Source organism: Gambusia affinis, linkage group LG08 (genome assembly GCF_019740435.1).
Source record: "Gambusia affinis linkage group LG08, SWU_Gaff_1.0, whole genome shotgun sequence".
Taxonomy (NCBI): Eukaryota; Metazoa; Chordata; class Actinopteri; order Cyprinodontiformes; family Poeciliidae; genus Gambusia; species Gambusia affinis.
The window spans coordinates 8,717,777-8,740,001 of record NC_057875.1 but is presented as its reverse complement, the minus strand read 5'-3'; the positions used below and the strand labels follow the sequence as shown (position 1 = coordinate 8,740,001).

The window sequence follows — 22,225 nt, the reverse complement described above, 5'->3', positions numbered from 1 at the left end:
CACACACAGACTCCTCTACAGTATAGGTTATAACTGTTTGTGTTTGGACACTCCTGAGCCAGAAACCATGCCATTAGCGTCTAACTTCAGTTTTTGGTTTTGGAAGTAATCAACAGAAATAAATGACTGAAATATATTGCTCTGTGCATCGTAAGTCTATATAAATATCGATGTTGCTTTTTGAATTACTGAAATTAACTTTTCATTCATGTTAATTTAAATGTATGTACCATGTGCATGACCTAATCAGCTAAACCCAAAGGTCTGAAATATTTCTTTCCTGTCAGTGTTTCTAGCATCTTCTGGTACTGAGCAGAAATCTTTGGGCACCTAACAACTGCAAAAACCTTACTTACCATTTTCTTCACACAAGGCTGAACTCCTGCAGTTGTAAGCTTGAAGCAAAAAATATTCTATTTTAATGAATGACTCAATTTCCCTGCAAGGAATATAAATTTTTTATCACTTTTTACCATGTAATGCATTAGAGATCTTGATGAGGCTTGGTGAACAGCAGTATGATAAAGTTGTGGAATAATTTGCATAATTTGAACTTCTTCCATATGTAGACTATTGATGTTATCTCCTTTAGACTAGGTGTAAGAATGTCATCATCAATAACTTGGTGCAAAAAAAGAGACTACTGGTGTTAAACTTTTGCTTCCGCATCTTGTATTTCAGGCTGTTTGTAGCACAAGGGACATTCTGGAGAGAAACCTGACATTATTATTGTTAAGGATGCCAAATACTGGAGAATAAATCATAATAGGTTTGCCCGCATGGTGTGAAAAATCTACAAATCATAATAGAGACTGTAATAAATAATTTCTAACTTTACCCATATAGCATAAGAATGCAATATGCATGCAATACTGAGAGCCACTATATATCTGTGCTTGAATATGCTTTAGGATTTTGACAATGTAATAAAACAGCTTCACTGACACTTGCTGTGTGCAAAAACAAGGAATTTAACTTTAATTTTAACCTCTTGTACATACATCAAGTATAAATAAATAAACATTAGATGAAATAAAATAAAATATAAAAGTACGCACAGACATTTTCTATGCAAAGACAAGCGAAAGAAAAGAAATGTAGGTTGTAGTAGTGCAAGTTTGCTTACTTATTTCACAGGAGAGTAGCTGACCACTCAGGGTGTAATGTGTTAATTGTATCTATCAGAAAGACAGCCAGCAGGAAGCAACTGTCATGTCATCATTAGATCCAGGTCTATTGAACCAAATGGATGTATTGACACCTTGATACTATGGGGCAGGATTATATTATATTATATTATATTATATTATATTATATTATATTATATTATATTATATTATATTATATTATATTATATTATATTAAAGAATACAGCCATTATGCAAACATTAAAAAATATTACAGTGTATTGCTGTTGACGTCCACTGGGGGCAGTAATGCACACAAAGGACATCAATGCTACTATATTTCTAACAGACAAAGAAAGTTGCTTGTAATGCAAACGGTTTTCAGGCAAAGATGAAGTTCACTTGTAGAAATAACGACTTTCGTTAGGTTCTGCTTTGTTTTTCCTAACGGTGACAGCCATGGAGCTGGTGTGGTGAGTAACGTTATGAGTCTGTACCGCCGGGGCTTTGAGACAGTCGGAAGAATTCATCTCCACGCTGAACTCATTCACTGAATGTTGTACTAGTGTGAAACCAGAGCGAACATACTGAGACTGAAAGAGGCAAAATGAAAGTTAAGAACACATACATTATATGTTTGACAGACAATTGAATTACGTTAGTCTAATGAATAGAACGAGACTTATCCTCTTCAGTGAAGAGATTAACTTTTATTGTAGATTAGCAATACAATTGTCATGAAAAGCTGATTTAAAAACAAACCAAGGCTTGATTTAAAACAAATTAAACGATACAAGTGTCAGTTTTAATGCTATTGTGCATAAAAAAAATCCACATTATTACAGTATACAATTATCATACACTAATTTATGCACGGAAAGTGGTTATTCTGTTGCTTGTAATTTACAGCTTATGAATTGAAGGGTTCTTATTACATGCTATATTGTGGCATACACAAACATGAGTAAAACTGCTGACGTTACTGTTATTCAGCATGCAGTCAATGGCACACTCCACAAATTCAGTGCAGCAATCCACAAGGTCATTTTAGAGCTATGATTCATGTTTCCCTATGTTAACAAGCTTTATGAAGAAGCTATTTCACTTTACACTTTTTTAGGACCTGGCTCCTGCACACATTGGTAAAAGAACCGACAATTAACAGGAATACATTATTAAAAAATATCCTTGTGTGTAATGAATCTTTATTCAATCAGTTTATTTAATTTGACTTAGTAAATGAATCAACTTTTGGCTTTATTCTAATTTATTAAGATGCACATGTATGTTGATTTAACTGAGTTGTAATTCATCTTATTCAGAAATATTCTTCCATTGCACAAATTCATAAATGTTTGTTTTCTAGCTAAAGTAATTTAGGGAGTTACTGATTACTTCATTAGTTAGACAATTAAATATTACCTTCAACTTCCTTTTAATGACAGGGATGATGACACGCCTCCTGACGGTCCTTTCTTCACCAGAGACCTCTATGACAAACATTCACTCGCACCACATATCAGAGAACTTTGGGCCTTTCTTCAAAGGTTTGCTTGCAAAAACTTAATCGCTACGCTAATAAAAAACTTCATGTGTACTTTTTACTATTGTAAAGTTAACCAGCAAGTGTTTCATTCATCCTTTTTAACACAATTATTTCTAGTCCTGCAGGGAACACTGACGTAAATCAAGAGTGTGAGGAGTCTGCGGAAGATCGCAGTGCTCCTTCCCGAAAAAATGCTGCAAAGTTAAAAGGCAGCCAAGCGTCCGGCTGGGAGAGCTGTGACAGTGATGGCAAAGATTCTGAGGAACCAAAAAAGAGCAAGAGTGAGAGAACATCCTGTAAAAAGACTGAGACTGAGATATATGTTGCTTATCCTGAACCCAGGCTTCCCTATCCCTGCTTATCCAGCCTGTCTACCAAAGATCAGAAAACCTATGTAGGTTATTTGATGAGCATGAAGAGCCGGGGTCTTCCAAAGGTACAGGCTTTCTCCATGAGCTGATATTAGATGATTTCAGACTTATTTATTGTTTTGATATTCACATAATTTTTTTCTATAATTTACTCTGTTTCAGAACTTAATATTGCGAATAAACAATGAAGTTGTACAGTTCACGAAGTACCTGCAGGATGTTGCTAAAATATGTGCTGATGACTACAACTTCATAACACAAGGAGCTATGCAGTATACAGAGGTACTTGAATGTAAAGGCATTTATCTCCCAGAATCTGTTAGGGCTGGACAATATGGCTGTAAAACGTATCAATATATAAGCGTTTCATATCAGTTGATAGCAGTAATTGTCAATATCCATAATTATTGATTAGTTTTTGTTGTTTTGTTTTTTATTTTTAAGAAGTTATTAGGCATGGTGGCAAAAACTGAAACTGTTGCTGTTGCAGCACAAGTTATTCAAGAGGTTGTTGCTAGGTAACCAAAGAGTGAATTAGTGGATGCTACCCACCTTGCTTGGCTTGCCATGAGATGTTGAGCAGCTAAAGCCTTTCCTTTACCTTCATCTCCCAGAATGCTGTGCGCTTCTGGATCAGAGTTCAGTGAATATTGTGTATATTGGATATTGAATATTCCAACATACATATAATGTATTGATATTGACCAGGTGTCTATCACAATATATAATGATATTGATTTATTGTTCAGCCTTGGAATCTACATTCTGGATAAGTGCACAAAGAAACTCTAAATGTTTTTCAGGAGTTTTTTACAGCGTGTTTAGAGACTGTGAAGACACTTCCTCAGTTCTACCAGATCGATGAAGTGACCAGTTTGACAGGAGGAACGTTTAATCCAGGGCTGACACTGACATTTGAGAAGCAGCTGCTGACAATGGTAATATATTCCTGAACTAATCTTAGAAATATTAGCTTGTATCTTTATCTTCTTTCATTAGACAAAGTTCTCACTTCAAGTTTTGAACTGCAGATTAAGTCTTGTGTTGATTAACTTTGTCTCTTTCCACATTTGCACCCATTATGTCTCCAGGGCACTGTGAATATCACCGACCACAAGATGGTGCCTGCTGATGCACAGCTTGCATCCGATTATCACAGTGTTTCATCAGCGAATCCTCCAGCTAAGAAAGCCAAGGACAAGCATGCTGTAAGCAATTGTCTCACTTATTTTAATTGCTGCATTAGTACAAGCAGAAATGTTTTACTGCTTGAATGGAATTCCTCATTGTGTGTCTGTTAACTGCTTTTATTCTCCTGCAGTCTTCAAAACAGACACCAGAGGGTGCTGATGTCTTAATTTGTCTAACCAGTGTTTCTGAAAGAAATGTCTTGAGTTACACAGAGCCCATTTAGTTATTAAACACCAATATTTAAATTAGTTTGAATACTTTGATAATTTGCTCTTGCTTTACCCCACAGAGGATCAGCAGTGACGGAAATACAGAAAAACTGTGCGCTTATTATGAACCTCATGTCTGTCTGACTCGAGATGCCTTGGTAAGGCTGCTGGACAACCACGGCCCAGACTTTGGGGACCAATGGGAACTGCCTGTTGTGGTAAAAATAACACCAGGAGAAGGTGTGTTCAATGTTTCAGATGCAATGTGTACACTTCCTGCAAAAAGCCATCTTATTTTACCCCTTTTAACATGGTTGTTATAGTACAGCATAGTCTAAACAACTCTTGTTAAGACAAATTTTGAATATGACTGATCTCGGATTCATATAAAGAATGAAAGGTGTGGGAAAAATACATTATACTTCTGGAGCTTGTCGTGCTGCCTTTATGTGTTTTGCTAACATGCTTAATTTTGTAGATGTTAATTTAACAGGCATTAAGAGAAGAAAGCCTTATGAAATTAAAGCGTGGATTTTTAATGAATGGTTAGGCTTGGATTTATTTTAAATGTTTCAACAAATTTCCAAATGGTGTGTGCTGTAAATAACTTATTTCACATATACTGTGCATAAAACTGCATTCCTGTTTATAGACCTCATATTAATAGTATAGAGATATAACATATTGTATTCCACGAAGTTCAAGTCAAGATGGGGGTGCTAAAACAATCGAAATAAGTTTTCAGTAAAACTGCCCCAGAAATGTTAAAAAAGGAAAAGTTGGAAACAAAACTGTTAGAGGCTTGCAGAAAGATGTTAATTTTACAAAGTAAAAGCTGATACATTATCACCATTAAAAGGCTAGTTAAAGCAAATAAATGTTTCTTACAGTGCAATTCTTGAATGTACTTAAAATATAAAGTGAGCTAGGTGTTTACAATATTTTCAATTCTAATCCAAAGATGTGTGGACAAAAAACACGGCTGCCTTACTAAATTTTGTTTATTTGATTAATGTTTATCTCTGAACACTTTTCCAGGCAGCAGTAAAAGGAAGACTGTATACATAGACTCACCTCTCCTGAAGCGTGAAGTTACAATAAGAGAGAGAAGTCACATTTATTATGAAGAAAGTCTGAAGCTCTCCATCATGACAAATGGAAGTAAAAAAGTCTTCCATCTAATGACCGAGCAGCAGCTTTCACAGGTAAGCCAATGAAAAAGTAGGCATGATCCAGGATATAGTATGAAATATGTACGGTAATCGTTTCTTTAATTATGCTTTTCTTATCATCAGGAGGCCTCCGTGAGAGGTTGTGTGTCTGTCGAAAACAAAGGCCTTGACTTTGAGGTGGACCTGACTGACCTGGAGACTTTTGGAGAAACTACGACTAAAACGCCACAGATAAAAAAAACACAGAGTCAGCAGGATGACGAAGTTCAAAGTAGTGGATCTTCAAGAACCCCGGTTGTGACCAAGCCAAAAAATTCCAATAAAACACTCAAAGTTAGCAGCTTTCCACAGGGAGGAATTAACTCTGCTTCTAAAAACAAAAAAAATACCAGAACAGAAACAAGTCAGCTGATAGTGAGTGAGCCTGAGTTACAAAAGACTGAATCGTCTGGCTCTGACCAAAAATGTGATAAAGTCCAAGGTTTTATGGCAGATTCAGATGATGAGAAGCTGATCATTGATGAGACTGGTTCTTCAGTAGTATTGCCCACAAATCAGTCAGAACGCTTGACTACAACATGCTCTCCAGACTCCTCAGTTACAGCTTCCATTCAGTCCACCCCTGCAAATACAGTCTCCTCTCCGCCTTCTAAGCGTACAAGGTCTAAACAAACCACCAGACAAACAAAAGCACCCGAGGATCAACTAGGGGAGATCCTGCGCATGCAAACAGCCATGTTCAAGGCCGGCAGTGAACCAGCTCCTGCCGTTAAGTCCCCAAGCCGCTGTGTTGGGCCCCAGCTCAACCCTCATACAACGTCCCTGGTTAAACCGTGTGTGTCGTCATATTTAGAAAGACACCAGAACGAGGATGCAGAGAGCCGTGTTGTTCTTCCTGAATCTTCATTTGTTAACATCAGTCCTAAAGAGCGCAAAAGTTAGTGTCAGTTTTTTAGGTTTCTGTTGGTTTAAACAGTGTTTGTGTAACTTTAATAACGTGCAGTTTTTTGTTGACCCCACTCAGAAATACTTTCAGAAAACCTTCAGGCTTGTGCAGAAGATGAACAAGACTATGAAGCTCCAGTGGAGGGGAATCTGCTTTACAAGCTTTACAGCCTGCAAGACCTCCTGGTGATGGTGCGCAGCTCTGTATCTCTGACCCATACAAGAAAAGTAGGCAACAACCAGAACCAGGTGGGTTCATAATAAGAAAGCTTTAGATTTTGTTTCCAAAGTATTTTTTTTACTTTGTTTTACTTTTTCCTCATTTTTCAAGCATAAACTGCTTTTTATTTTGTCAGTATTTTATTTCATAGACTACACAACATCACATAAATGAAGTGAAAGCAAAATATGCATGAATACTTTTTCAGTTAGATGACATGGCAAGCTGTGTGTCCCTGCGATCATAGTTTTGAGATATGTCTCTACCAGCTTTGGACTTTTTGAGTTGAAAGCTTAGCCTATTCATCTTTATGTAATATGTGAAGCTCCAAAATCATGTAATAAATGTGATTGAGTCCAAATCATTCCATTGTTATTCTTATTGCGTATTTTGGGTCCCTGTCCTGCTCTCAAGTATTTTGCAGCCTTTGACAGGGTTTCTGTCATTATGCTTTGTATTTTATGCCCTGGATCTTATTTTTAACTTTTCTTGTCTCCACAACATAATACTGCCACCGTCAGACTTCACTTTGGGGATTGTGTTCTCTGAATGATGTTTGTTAATTTTTTGTCACAGCTTTTTGCATAGAGACCAGAAAGTTAACTTGGTCTTTGTCGTCCTACTTGGCCCCTCTTACACTAAATGCATTGAATGTATGATAACCCTTTTTTTTTTTTTTTTTTTTTTTTTGGTGTGTTATAAGTATTTGATTTCATGTTAAATGTTATCTGTGCTATAAACTTAACCTGATAGGGATTGTAAATAAAAATTACAGGCTAGAGCTACATTTTGTAATATAATTTTGTAATTTCTTTTTATTTCTGCCATATTCATACAGATACAAATTTATGGTAGCAGCTCCATACTATATTTTGTGTTCTCTCCCAACAGCATGTACCAGTTCATGTTTTACCCAAGTTGGAGTACCAGCTTTCTTACGGTGTTGAATGTCTAACGAACAGCGAGGCATGCCAGCTGTGGACGGAGACGTTGCTTCACTCCAGCACAGTGCCTTACATTGGTAAAAACACTCAAACCAAGACAAAGGATCGTCCTATTATGGTGGGAAAAAAATTTGTACTTATTTTTTTCAAAATAAGTGTTGGAAATATTGCTCAAGTAATGTTTTCCCTCCTCTGTTGTGTCCATTGGTAACCATGAGACAAATCCGCCCACAAACCAGCAGTCATTTGATGACTCACTCTGCTGCAGTGGTTGTGTAGTTGTGAAGTTTACTCTGTTGCCATAGCTATGGCCATATATTCAATTACAAAGGGTGGAATTTGCAAACCTAAGCTGAATGTTGTTTTGGGGTTTACAGTACTAATGCATATTTTCAGCCAGCTTCCTGCTTAAAAGGAAGGGAGCCACTCTTTCCATTCTTCTTCACTTCTCTTGACTTATGTAGGTGCGGCCTGGTAATGCTACCCGTCTAGTAGATAGAGTGGGTTTCTTTTCTAAAGGAAAAGAAAGTATTAGTTTTTAAGAATTAGTTCACCTACTATATTGTATATAAAATAGTCAACGACAAAACTGTGGTAATATTTGAGCTAAGTGGTAATAAGGTTATGCAACACAATTGGCTAAGAAAAAGCTTTCTTCTTTGCTTACAGGGTTCTAGTTGATCATGTGGTGGGTCTTGTGGCATTCCCCATCTGTGTATGTATGCCTCTGGTTGGAGACTCTATAAACACTCCATAATTGAAGGCATTGTGGAAAGAAGCACTACTTACCAGTTGCAGTCAGCTAGGGAAAAAGGGGGGTGGAGAAATGATATGCAATCATTGTAACCATGTCCTTCTCTCTCTTTGGCCCTGCAGCTCACATCAATGCACACACATCAAAAGTTGCTCTGCTGAGGAAGTTGCCTGATGATTGGATGCAGAACATCTCCTGTGGGTTCAAGTGAGTGTTCTTAGAGCAGATATGTACTCATGATTAGATTAACCTAATCCACTCAAAATGATTACATTAGTTATAACCTGGAGGTGGAGATTTTGAAACTCAGTAACTTACAGGGCTCTCCTCTTGGGTGGGAGAGGGGGAGGGGTTGTACCTTTGATTTTCCTCCTGGGGCCACCATACTCGGGGGCCTGCGGATGTCTGGGGTTTGATCTCTTCCGTGTTTGCCCTACTATTGAACATTCATATAGTGAAACCTTCCATACAGTCCATACCTGTTCACTTAGTCATGCTCATGTGCATTCTGACTGTCAGAGGGCACTTAGAACCAGGACTTGAGAAACAGTGAAAAGGCAAGAAAGTTTGTGGTTCTAATGTCACAAAATCAAGCAATGATTGTGGATACTTTTATAAATCTCTGTGTAAACTGTGAAATGATTTATAGAAGTTGTAATCCTACTGGATTATGATGAAGGGAGCTGCAGTTTGTCTTTTGCCTGTGTAAAAAACTGAGTTTTCTCATCTCTACTTGCTACTTGAAAACACTGTGACTCAAAAACAGTAATGGTATTTTGATCGTGGAACATATAGAACAAGGAATGCCTTGTGATGATAAAAGTGCTGCTGGTCTTTTGGAAGCTGTCCTAGTTTGAGCTGTTGCAACCTAATTTAGTCCTTGTTATACATTTACATTCTAAACTACAATCAGTAGCATTACTGTTGCATTACACCAGTACATTTTTGCTTTCTTAGAGTACAGTCTAAGGTGTGACTAAATCAGATAATTTGTCAGAAAATGCTACAGACAGCAGAGCGTGGGATGTGTTTCTGTTTCTCTGTTGCCACATTGATGTTGATTGTGACACCGCTGTGTTGAGTAATTAGGCTGGAGAGCATTGACCTGCAGCCTTTGGTGGAATCACAGTTGGCAACACATGCAGCTGTCATGCTTTTGAGTTTGTCATCTCAGTGTTGAAATTAGTATCCAAGGATAAATTATACAGAGGAAAGAAATGGTAATTTATTTTCTGTTCACAGGCCTTCTAAGTCTCTGAATATTCTGCACCACCTACTGAAAAAGCTAACTGGGTAAGTTATTCCTCTCACCTTGGTTTAAATTGTAGATTAGTAGCAAATTTTAATGCAAATGTTTAAACCTATTGCACTATTCTTAGTTGCAAATTAAAAGGACTTTTCACATATAACACCAAGCAAAGATTTTAAGCCACTTCTCAAGACAAACTTTGGAATGCCTTTTGAAAACTTGCATAACTGTTGCTCACAATCACCTTTAAAATATTCCAAGAAGCCTTGGCCACTTAGAAGCAAACAGCAAAGAAATTAGTCATTATTCAAGACTTTTGCACAGCACTAGTTCTCTGTTCAAACTGCTGAAATATTCCCACATTCAGCCTTTAAGCCTCAGAGAGAATATATGACATTATTCTCAGCTCTTCTTTTATTTGTTTCACAATGAGTTGCTCAACCCGCTGCTTTCTTTAGGTGCGTACATTCCCATCATCACTCAGCCAAGAAACAAAGCAAAATAAGAAATCTGTGCAAGGTTACAACATGTTTGTCTGTGAAAGACCTGACTAAACTACACTGACCTCCGTTTGTTTGTCAGGTTGGATGAAGGTCAGTACTTGATCGTGCACAAAACTGGAGAGGCGTTTGTCACTCTGCTGAAAGCAGGAGGTGAAAAAGTGAGTCGAGGAGCTTACAACCTGCAGCAGAACCACAGCTCTGTTCCTCAGCCACCAAAGTTGAGTATTGTGCCTTGGATACCTGTTGATCCGGCTGTGGTCCTTCCTTTCCACCAGCAACACGGCCGAGTTCCCTGTACTTTTCCTCCAAATACCTTTCAAAAGGTGAGTAATCAGTTAAATTTCCACAAAAAAAATAACTGTTGGAGAAAATTTCTCTTCTTTGGGATTTTACAGGGTAGCTCTACATAATGTAGTACATAAATATGAGGGGAAAAAAAATTGCTTTTTTTTTGTTTGTTTTTTTTTTACAAATAAAAATAAGATAATTATTGTATCGGTAAACAGACTATGTGATTTAATCTCAGTATAAATGGAGTTGTTCTCAGTGGTTTGGCATCGTAAAGACCAAGGCACATGTCATGGATAAAGCAATGTTAGTTTAAAATACAATATTGTCTAAGAACATCTTAAAGAACATCTCACATAACATCCATCAGAGAACATGTAGTCAGACTTTAAAATTGATGGTCGCAGACCTCCATTACGTGTGTAACTATATACAAAAATCACAGTTCAGTATGTTTGGTATTAAAGATTTTTATTTGTAAAAAAAAAAAAAAAAAATGTAGAACCATGTATTGGTTTCCCTCAACATTAAAGTTATGCTCTTCTTATGTTGCTCTGTTGCAGAAAGTCACAGTTGAATACATAAAGGTTTCTAGAGGTGTAATGTTTTGAAACATCAACATAATAAAGGGCTATAAATACTTTTGTAAGTTGTTGCTGCTGGACAAATGCCAAAAAAAGAGAACCAAACTTGTTGACAATTTTTTCAACTCAGAGAGCACACTTGGTAAGTCAGTTCAAGAATCTTGAGAAACAAAAAGTAGAATCCTGATTCTTTCTGGTAGTTTGAAAAACATTCTTAACTGTTATCTTATCAGACAGATTAAGCCACAACTGCCTGATGGGCTTGTTAGACAGAGAGAAAACCTTTATTCTAGCAATGGTTATTATTGCAGACAACAGACACTTTTTGTTTTGCTTTTTTAAATTATTTTTTAGAATTAATATGTTAAAACTGTTTATTACATTCTATTTTCCATCTCTTTCAGGTAGCAAAAGATGGAAATTACAACCTCAGAGGTGGGCAGAAGAAAAACCCAAATGTCCAGAAGAACAAACAAACAAAACGTTCAGCCAGACGTAAAAAATACATTAAAAAGCTTGTTGAGAAGTCTGTTTAAAACCCAAGTCCTTCTATTTCATGGTCAGGTTAGTCTGGACCAGTGTTACTGCTTTAGGCTTTTTAACAATGATGGCAATACCAGAAGACCTTTGTTGTATTTTAAATAAATCTATTACATTTGTTGACATGTTTTATGTACTTTGTTTAAAACTAATGTTTTGTAAAACCAAAATCAAAATAAACACGAATGTCCATTCTGCACGATGTCATGGATCATTTTCTTTCTAATGCGGACGCTGGCAGTGTGTGGGTTATCCAAATTAAAGAGAAAATCTCCTGAATGATGTTGGAAAGTTGCAGAGCTTGAAGGCCTGACTTGTTCTAACAGAGAAACAGGGTGGAGTCATGAGGTCATGGTACAGGGAGGGGATTGAAGCAGTCTTTGCCACAAAAGTTCAGCCTTCACGCTACATTCTGCCTAAACTTTCCAGGGACAAATCTCTGCAACATCTCAACATCTACAAGAAAGGTAATTCTGCAACAACATTGCTTTTTAGTGTGAAATAACCTCACATATTTAATCTAACTTTTAACAGCTGAAAGCTTAAGAGGTTTTCCAACTTCCAAAGAGACTTGAAAGGACACGATTTTCCACATAACTTCCACTTGGCAGAAGTTATCTCATGATGTTAATTTGCTCTGTTCGGATTCAGTTCTAGAAGTAGCTTTTTTGTGTGTGTGCGTGTGTGTGAGCAGTATAAATTCATTATCCCTCAGCTATGTTCAGAAGCATTGTTTCCAGGGTGTGGTCACTTTGGAGCTGTTGTAACGAAAGTGTAACGTGGAGCAACGGAGACTTTAAATAGCCACCAACCACACTGTTAGTATTCCAGATGTGAACCAGGTGTAAAGTTAAAGAAAAGAACATTTAATTTTTAACAAACAGATTTAGTGTCATTGTGTGTCTGTTGAGAAGGCATTTCTTTTAGCTCAGCTCAGACAATTTTATCTTCAGTCTAAGTAAACATGCCCTCTTGTTTTGTAAAGCCAAACAAGTTAGTGAGAGGATTAGAGAGAAATTTCAGCTCCAGCTTTTGTTTCTTTTTCAGAAAACTCAACATGGCTTTGGTTTCAGAGTTTCTGGGACAGCTGTCTCTCAATGTTGCGGTAATGTCAAACTTTTGTCTTGACAATTAAAACTTGATGTACTTTTACACTCAGATGCATTGTTTTCAGGCAATTGCATTATTTAGAAATTGATTTGCTTTTTATTGCAGCATGAACCTCTGTACCCCACCGTGGTACCCGCTCGGGACTTTGACCCAGACAGAGATGCTACCAGAATAGAGACTGCAATCAAAACCAAAGGTAGGTCGCAGCTCTTTGTGTGACTGTGTGATGGTTTTGTCTCTCTTACAGATGAGTAGTCTGTATTTGAGCCAGCTTCAGTGTGGCCACACTGGAAACTCCTCCTCATCTCCTGTCTGCTGAATCAGAGTTATCTTTAACAGCCTGTCTGTTCTATTACAATATACATGTAGGAGAGAAAACCATATTTCTCTTACATAAAATAAGATACATCCGTAGTGAGGCCCTCCAGCCCTCCTGTATGTACGTACTCCCAATAATTTTGAAGAAAAAATAAAACTGTCTAATGTCTGAAGTTTGACCAAGAATTAAAGCATCTTAGTCAGGAAATAAACAACAAATGAACAAACAACCTAACACTGTAAGATAAAATTACCAATTGTGAAAAGGGCTGTTTATAAAATCCAAATCACATTCTGTTGTTAAACACTCAAAGTTAATTAAGTTTAAAATGCCTATTGCAGATTGATGGCTCATAGATTATAGAGGATAGATCAGAATAAAAGTGGGATGTGGCCAAATTATTCCATTTTTGTTGATCTTCACATGGAAAAGTTGACTGAATCACCCAGCAGGCTCACAGCTGTTTCCTTACAGACTGTATACAATCTGTTTCTCTCTGCTAGGCAAAATATAAAACAACTTCAGGCTCTGACACTGAGATAAAATGTTTGAACTTTTTCAGTCAGAAAAAAGTTATACCTTCCCAGAACACATCAAAACCACAACAGATGACCTTCCAAAACTAAAGTTTATCTGTCAATGAGTGGTAAGAGTTGAGCGGTTCCTCAGAACTCTGTAGATTTTGTGCATCCATATCAGTCGTGTTCTACTCATATTTTCCAATTTTAGATTAAAAATTTCTATTAAGAATGACATCATTCTCCTTATGGGAACCTGAGTAGAATCTATGGTTCAGAAAAAATATGGAGATTAACTGTGCTTACAGTGGTTGGAACTTTTTTTTTCACTTTGACCACGTGGCCTGCTCTCTGAATGACATGGCTGATTGCCATCCGTAACAGGTCTCTTGGTAAATTTCCAAACTAAAGCAGATCAAGTCTATTTTGTTTCCCTACAACTGAGGTCAGTGAATTCTGATGGGATGAAAACTGCCACTTTAAAATGAAACTAGAAATTTGAACATTTATGAAGTCTTTATTTCCAGATTATTTCATTTGTTTTAGAAATAGAATGCAGACCTGAATTTGATATTTGTATTTCATTGTACCTATCATGCATATATTTAGAAAACCCTTGTGTTCTTACAAGTGTTGTATTTCTTTTTCTCAGGAGTGGATGAGCAGACCATCATCGATGTCCTAACAAAAAGAACTTACTCTCAAAGGAGAGAAATTGCTTTTGCTTATGAAAAAAGAGCTAAAAAGGTACAGTAGGTTCAAACACAAAATCAAAGCTTACATTAAAGCCCTTGCATTCCCTTTTTGTAACCCTACGGGACACGTTGGGATTAAAGTGACGGTGTCATTATGTTTCCAGGACATGATCACAGCTCTGAAAGCAGCATTGTCTGGCAGTCTGGAAACTGTCATCCTTGGACTGATGAAGAGCACATCCCAGTATGACGCCTCAGAGATCAGAGGATCCATCAAGGTAAACGGCCTGAATTCTATCATTGAAGATTTCCACTGCCCTCTAGTGGCAAAATGCCATCATATGTTTTGCTTTTCTGTTGAGGAGTTTGTATGGAGTTGGGTATCTCAACCCTCAACTGCACCTCCACTTTTAAACTAGGTTCTGTTTAGAAAAACAGATCATGTTTAAATAAAACTATGACTCTCACCTTCTCACAATCATATGTTCCATTGGGAAGTCGGTGAATGTATCATATTTTAATAATCGCACAAAGAATTGAAATTGCCACCATGACTTTATCAAGCCAAGGCGGTTAATGTGAGAATTTCTGTCTGTGTTTTAGGGTTTAGGAACAGATGAGGAAACGCTGATTGAGATCTTGTGCTCACGCAGCAATGATGAGTTGGTTGAAATCAAGAAAGTCTACAGTGATTGTGAGTTCAAAATATCCCTGCTTCTCTTGAAAATGGCTGTTGTGCAGTGCTTTGGAAATTTACATCTTAGACATGGATATTAATGCCAAAAATAATTCTAATTTTGTTTTCTAGTGTTCAAGAAAGATTTGGCAAAAGATGTGGCAGGAGATACCTCTGGAAACTTTGCTAAGCTGCTTTTGGCTCTGGTGGACGTGAGTGAAAAGTACATATTTTTGTCATTTTGGACGCAATTCAGGTGGAACTAATAAAAGTTTTGTTTTTTTATCTTTCATTTCTGCACAGACGAAGAGAGATGAGCCCAGTGCTATTGTAGACTATGAAAAGATTGATGCAGATGCCAGAGTAAGTTTTCAATTGGTATTATGTGTTAGTTTTGATGTATGGAGATACATTAAATAATTTTACCTCGTCCGTTTTCGAGTAGGACAAGAGTTATCACTTTGAGTAAGCTTTAAAATGTTAATTGTGCATGTCCTTTTCTAGAAAAAAATTGCTACGTAAAATTTAAGATTCATACTGGTACATTATTGACTTAATGGTTTCATGGACCAGATTATACAGTTCACATGGCGACATAGTAGACAGGAAGTTTTAAAAAATTATTTTGGTTAGATTGGCCTTGAGAATCAGTCATATTTTATAAAACGGGGGAGAAGAACCAATTTAAATGGAGATGTAATACTATGTAATCTTTAAAAAATGTTTACAATTTAATTGTGAGATTTGAGCATTTTATAAATATTGTAAAAACCCATGAATAACATTAAAGAAAAATAACCATATATGATATGATTTAAGTATGTAGGTACTTTATAGATACAAATAAGAGCAAGATACAAGGTACTTTAGGCATTTAGGTATAAAACACTTGCAGCAACTCAGTCATTTTGATTTAAGTTAACTGATTGTTCATTTAATTCTGATTATGCCATCATTTATGTCATTCTTGTGTGACTATATTTGAATATATTTGACTGTATTTCAATTTTGCTTTTGATCACAACACTGTAAATCTACTGCAGCGACGCAGTTCCCTGAGAGATTAATGTGACAAATCGGTGTGTCCCCAAAAACAATACAGTAAGTTGCAAGCAGTGTAATGAAATGGTTCTCCCTAATCAGGCTCTTTATGATGCTGGAGTGAAAATAAAAGGAACTGATGTCAACACCTGGATCTCCATTATGTCTCAGAGGAGTGTCCCCCACCTGCGCAAAGGTAACCACTTACCTGATTTCTGGTTCTCTGAAGTAGATTGGGTTCTCTAAAGTCAAATATATATAGGCATTTATTTTTTTCTCTTTCAGTATTTGACAAGTACAAGAGTTACAGCCCCTATGACATGCAGGAGAGTATTGTGAAGGAAGTTAAAGGAGATTTGCAGAAGTCATTTCTTGTGCTAGGTACTGTTAATCCTTTCTTTCATAATGCTCTTAATTTTGTGTTGTTAAAGGCATTAAAATATCACAAAAGAAGAGAAGTTGTTGCTTCCAACACAGAGAACTGTGGATTTAATCTGTTTATGTTGCTTTTCCAGTTCAGTGCTTTGAAAACAAGCAGCTTTATTTTGCCAATAAGCTGAATGAAGCCATGAAGGTATGTGCAATGTTCTTTTTCCCCTTTTTTCTTCAAATAGACTTCTTTCTACTTCTAGCAATTATTTATTTTTAAAAATTTACTTTGTTACAGTCGAAACTTTCTGCAGAAAGACAAAAAAGTCAAAGTTGGCAAATTTGTTGCACCAGTCTTACATCAGCTACTGTATTTTAAGTCAAAAGTATGTGCAAGTTTAATGCTGACTCGTTCTCCTCTGCTTAGGGGAAAGGAGCCAAAGAGAAGATTGTGACCAGGATTATTGTGTCCCGCTGTGAGGTGGACCTGAAAAAGATTTGTTCTGAATACAAGGACACCTTTGGGCAGTCCTTGCAGCAGGCTATCACTGTAAGCAACCTCTTACTGATTAACTGTAAAGCATTTTTCTATCACCCTGCCGTTCCCTTATCTTTCTTTTTCCCTCTCTACAGGAACATACCAAAGGAGACTACCAGAAGGCAATGCTCAGCCTCTGTGGACCAGACCAGCAATAATAGTCTTTCGATATCCAAAGGGTTTTCCAGTCTCTTTGTACTAGAAATATGGGCAGACAACTGCACATTACAGCACAAACATAGAAGTATAGCAGTGAAGAAGGAAAAAAAATTGAACTTAAAATTGTGCTATTTATGATTGTTATACCAGATCATTAATACATTTTCTTTTCTGGACTGCTGACTCTGTTTTCTTTTGGCCTAACATGCTGTTTTTATATTTTACCATCAGAGGGCGGTAAAGTGGCACAAAAGAAATATTCCTGTCAAGTCTTCATTTCCTTTCTGAATATCTGCAGAAGAAATGCAGATATTTAGAGGCTGGCATGAAATATTTGACCATAAATTGCATGTTTGTTTTTAATCATGGCATTTGTTTTAATTATATAATATAATTTAAATCAAAACTGATTTAAACTGTTAACTTTTCATCGGATGAGCTTAAGATGTGAAGATCTGCAAGTTTAATGTCTTTAAACCATCAGCTGCAATGTAAAGTATAAATGAAAACAAGCTTGTTTGAGAGATAAACAGTGATCGAGTATCACCCTCCAAACTCGAAGAGGATGATTTAATCATTAGTGTGTTTTTCCGTGTTTGTTTGGTGCTAATATTTTAATTGAAAATGTTAATTTTACCTCTGGCAAGGATCATTTGCATAGCACTAAACAAGCCTCTATACAACATGTTTCTGCTGTTTAGTTTGTGGTCTCTCAGGATGAGGGGAAAAAAAACCCACCGTGTTGTCAAGGCATTTCTACTGAAGTATAAGGGCAAAAATATAGCCCCGAAAGGGAAAATAGGAATCGCTGAACACAGAGATGAGGAAAGGATAGGAAGGAAAGTGCAATAATTTTGTGAAAGTGGTGAGCTGCAGCTCTCTTTGGTGTTATTGTGGGAGAAACGGCCTAATAAGTAATGGTTCTGTCCAATATTTTCAACGATTGACTAGCTAAAGGGGGGAAATGGCTTCAGGTTTTAACAAGACATTGGATTTATGATCATTTTGTAATAATATTGATGAGAACATTAGCCCTTTGTGATGGTTTGTGTTTATAGGCAATAAAAAATAAAATATAGCACAAAGTGAGATAAAACAGTATTTTGTGAAGCCTGGATGGAGATTTATGCGAGAGTATGTTGACAGATTAATCTTTGCATCATAAAGAGAAAAGTACCTCCATATTTTTCCCCCTCCTTTTTTTTTATATGGATGTACAACATGCTGTTCTGCTCAAGGCCAGCCCACGGGGACCTCCAGCAAACCCAAGAGGGAACTCTCTTCTCAATTGAAACGATGCAATTTACCGTCCCAAACACGGGCACTTCATCATTCAGAGGACTTTAACCCCATGAATGTCAAACACAGAGCATGCTGGGAAGGAGATGGACTACCACACATTACCATAACTGCTACTACCTCATGATAAACACTCAGAAAAAAAACAAAACAAAACATAGAAAATTAAACCATATTCTTTCTTCTTTTTGAAGAGGGACACTAATTTACAATCCCTTTTGAAAGCTTTCATAAACTTTAAATTTTTAACATTCCAACCTCATTCTTATATTGGCATTTTTATTTGGTAGTCAACACAACAGAATATGCAATTGGGAAATGGGAGGAAGAGAATTCGTAGTTTTATGCAAATTTTAATGGAAATATGGAAGTTTAGGGCCAAGTATGATTGACCTCTGCTGCACTGAAGCTGCAAGTCATTTGGGTTTTATTTCATATAAGATTTACTTAAAGATTCAACATTTGTTCCCATTTTTCTTTGTAAATTAGCTCAATCAAATTGAATGAAGCATGTCTAAAAACCTGATTATTGATATGTCTGAACAACTTGATTAGAGCTCTGATTGGACGCTTAGGGACATTGTCAAGTTATGGCAAGCTTAAGCCTGTGACAGATTTTCTAACAAGACTGCCCTTTATTTAGCTACTCCCATCAATCTGTTAACTGACTAGGTTCTTTGTCCATGTCCATGCATTGATTCTGCCACCACCAAGTGTCACAATGAGTATGATGAAGTTAAAGTGATATGCAGTGTTAGTTTTCCTCCACACAAAGCAACTTGCCTGAGATTTAATTCTGTTCCGGATCCCCATCTGTGCTGAAGAAAAACATTGGCACAGCATGAGATTAAAGGAAGTTGAATCCTAATACATGCCACACATTTCCTTTCTTTTTTCAATTATAGTGAAAATGATATTTTCATTCCTCTGTAAAATTATCCACTATGTAGCTTATTACATTTTGGTTGTGCTGTGGAAAAACTTCAATGGGGTGAAGCCTTTTGAGATTTAGCAACTTTTTCATGGTGTTTAAGAGCAGACTTGTAGTTTTTTTTTGTTGTTTTTTTTGAAGGTTGAAGGCTTTTTTTTTTTTTTTTAAATACAGAATTTTTATATTTTGAAGAAGAAAAAAACGCCCCACCATCTCACCGTCACCTCTAAGGAAAAAAGCTCAGGCAGGGCTTTAGGCTTGCAGCAGCATTAAACTTTCACTGTGCAGCTGTATAGCTGCTGTTGCCCCCGCCAGACATACCAACTGCACACTGGGAAGGTATTAGTTTGTGCTTTTTATTAATTCATTGCACTGAACAGAACTTGCAATGTAGCAAACCAGCAGCTTCTTAACATTTCCTTTCACCACTCTTTCTTTGACACATTGAACCCAGTTGGTGTTTTTTTTTTTTTTTTTTTGTTCAGAGCACCAAAGGGTGTTTAATTATAGACTAGAAGGCCACCAGGGTCTGCTTTTAATTGTGTTCATCTCCGTGTGTTGTGTGTGACTGTTTGCCTGCAGCTCTCTAGGTCGCAGGCATACTCCAAACGAGAACTCCTACAGGCTAAGCTTGAAGACGCTCCCCCTCAGTACATCCACAGAGCCCAGAGAGCTGGAGTTTGATTAATATTTTCTTAATTATCACTATTTAATTCAGCAAAGCCACAGCTTCTCCAGCGAAACTGTGGCCTTTGTCTCTGCGTTGCAGAATATCCTGGCTCATTAAGGACACGGAGAGATCCTGTATATGGTAAATAAGAGGCTGCGTCTCATGCTGCTGCCCCAGGGAGAGCTGGCACCACACTGAAGGACATCTCCTTGTGAAGAACAGTGCAGGGCTGATGTTTCCCAGCTCAGACTGCGGAGCCGGATCCTCTGCCTCTGGCATCGTCAGGCCCGCTTCCTTTCATGAGGCACAAACAGAGACAACAGCGCAGGCAGATGAGCACTGTGCACTCATCACGCCATCAGGCTGTCTCCTTTGTACAGTAGACTGGTGATTGAAATGACTTGAGAGAGCAGAATAAGGCCTGTCTCCTCTTGGGTTTTGGCTGCAGTCAGTCCATCTACAGACCAAAAAAAAAAGACTTATGGAGAAGTTTATAAAAGCTTTTTTGTGTACAACCAACCTCTTTGAAGAGTTAGGCTTCTGTCTTGTTGAGATGCCAGAAGGATTCTCAATAAGGTGAAGCATGGGGTGTGTACTGCTGTAACTTTGGCTGTTTAACTCAAAACTGCTGTTTGCACCTGAAAAATACTATCTTAGGTATTAATTGAGCTTTAAATCAATGGTGATCTATTCTTGTCACATTTATTTAAAAGCCTTCCTAGAGACATAACTGGGCTTTCATTTTCTGTGGTTTATCAGATCAGCTGTGTTTGATGCTCAGAGCTGGACAGGATGCTGAGTTTTCTATTTGCTCTAAGCTTTCTCTTTATTGCTTTGTCCTGAAAGAAGCAGAATAGCCTGTGGCTTGTTGACCTTGAAGGATCACATTGGGATTTTGGAAGTGGGGCTTCTGTTGAAGGTTATAAGCAGTTAATATCTTACCTGTAGTAGTCTTCATATATTTATTAAATATAAATGCAAATTAGTTGGTAACAGAAACCGAAGCTAATGGCTACATCGAATGGGGAAAATGTAAAACATTTTATGCACTTTTTTTTTTTCTATCACACAAACCTTTAATTGTTGAAACTGGCATTTAGGGGGGTAAGAGTACAGAAAAATGCATTATTTGTTTTTTATATTTGCTATGGGTAAGGATGAACGTAATCTGTTGGAAATCTTTAAAAGTGTATTTTTGGGTAAATTGGTGGAAATCGTCTTTGGTCGTGGCCCTAAGTAATCTTATTTTTTCCTAAAAGTAAAGATGCAGAGACAATCATCTGTTTTGTATGATAGGAATGAGGTACATAGAAGTGTATTATTATTATTATCCCAAATCTCTTTACTCTAACTCAGCCCAATGATTCATCCCTCAACCCTTGTACCTGTTGTGCCGCTCATTAAAATCTCTGTGATCTCTGTTTGACCAATTCTTAAAAGCATTTAGGTCTTCTATTTTTTTAATAATTTTTTTTTTATTTAAACCTCTTATGGATGTGATTTCATAGTGTCCAGACAGATCTTGAAAGCAGGTTCTTTGGCTGCAAGCCATGTGCACTCACTGATGACGATTTTCTGTGAAGTGGTTTGTAATGGACTGGCCTCGGTTACGATATGTCTTCAGTGTTTGTTTGAACACGGCAGCCGATCCGTTTGGCTGTTTGTTTGTACTTCGCCACATCCTAATAACACACAGAGAACTGCAAGCTGAGGGGGAGGTGGATGGTGTTTATCAGTGTGGCATATTAATGTTTATTTACACCATGGCTAATAAGATGTGTGCTCCGCAGCAAGGTGCAGCAGAATGATGGTGGATGATTAAGCTGCTTTGCTTTAGATTCATCTATTATCCATACTCAAGCCTGCATACATAATGTAATAATGTAAAATAAGGCCAGTTGCAGCAGTAGATGAGGTGGCTAGTCTGAGGTGTTTGGTGTAAATCAACACAGGGTGTAACAGCTGGCAGAATGTATAGAAATCACTGTGATAAATTTGGGGAAATTGTCAAAATGTGCGTTCAGGGATGTCTGAGCTATGACTCTTTACATAGCACCGTTTTAAAAGAGTACAAACAAACCAATGAGACTAATTTGTGGTCCAGTCGTTGGCTTTCAACTCCTAACTTTCTGGAGGTTTGGTGTCGACTGAAAAGGGAGCGAATAGGGGCTCCCTAATCCATATTGTCATGACGCTTAATCCCATCCACTTGAGGCACGGCCCGTCTTCAATATCCTCGTCAGGCCGGCCACCGGAC

General features: G+C 37.2%; 2 protein-coding genes across 3 annotated transcripts; both read left to right on the top strand.

Annotated features, from left to right (window-relative positions):
• The first annotated feature begins 1,471 nt into the window (after positions 1-1,471).
• Positions 1,472-11,845, top strand: ice2 (interactor of little elongator complex ELL subunit 2). Of its 2 annotated transcripts, XM_044123796.1 has the most exons (16): positions 1,472-1,600; positions 2,573-2,674; positions 2,791-3,109; positions 3,207-3,326; positions 3,848-3,982; positions 4,136-4,252; positions 4,525-4,684; positions 5,483-5,649; positions 5,740-6,553; positions 6,641-6,810; positions 7,673-7,802; positions 8,602-8,686; positions 9,722-9,772; positions 10,311-10,389; positions 10,507-10,554; positions 11,508-11,829. In XM_044123796.1, the coding sequence occupies exons 1-16, from the start codon at positions 1,587-1,589 to the stop codon at positions 11,637-11,639; spliced, it is 2,643 nt and encodes an 880-aa protein (XP_043979731.1). In that variant the 5' UTR covers positions 1,472-1,586; the 3' UTR covers positions 11,640-11,829. The 2 variants fall into 2 exon arrangements, with proteins under 2 accessions (XP_043979731.1, XP_043979730.1); XM_044123795.1 differs by having other exon boundaries at positions 10,311-10,554; positions 11,508-11,845.
• Positions 11,846-12,004: 159 nt separating this feature from the next.
• On the top strand, positions 12,005-17,244 carry LOC122835069 (annexin A2-like). Its single transcript, XM_044123794.1, has 13 exons — positions 12,005-12,110; positions 12,691-12,748; positions 12,859-12,949; positions 14,243-14,337; positions 14,450-14,563; positions 14,889-14,979; positions 15,094-15,173; positions 15,265-15,324; positions 16,105-16,198; positions 16,288-16,383; positions 16,518-16,576; positions 16,799-16,921; positions 17,005-17,244. The coding sequence occupies exons 2-13, from the start codon at positions 12,701-12,703 to the stop codon at positions 17,065-17,067; spliced, it is 1,014 nt and encodes a 337-aa protein (XP_043979729.1). The 5' UTR covers positions 12,005-12,110; positions 12,691-12,700; the 3' UTR covers positions 17,068-17,244.
• Positions 17,245-22,225: the final 4,981 nt, after the last annotated feature.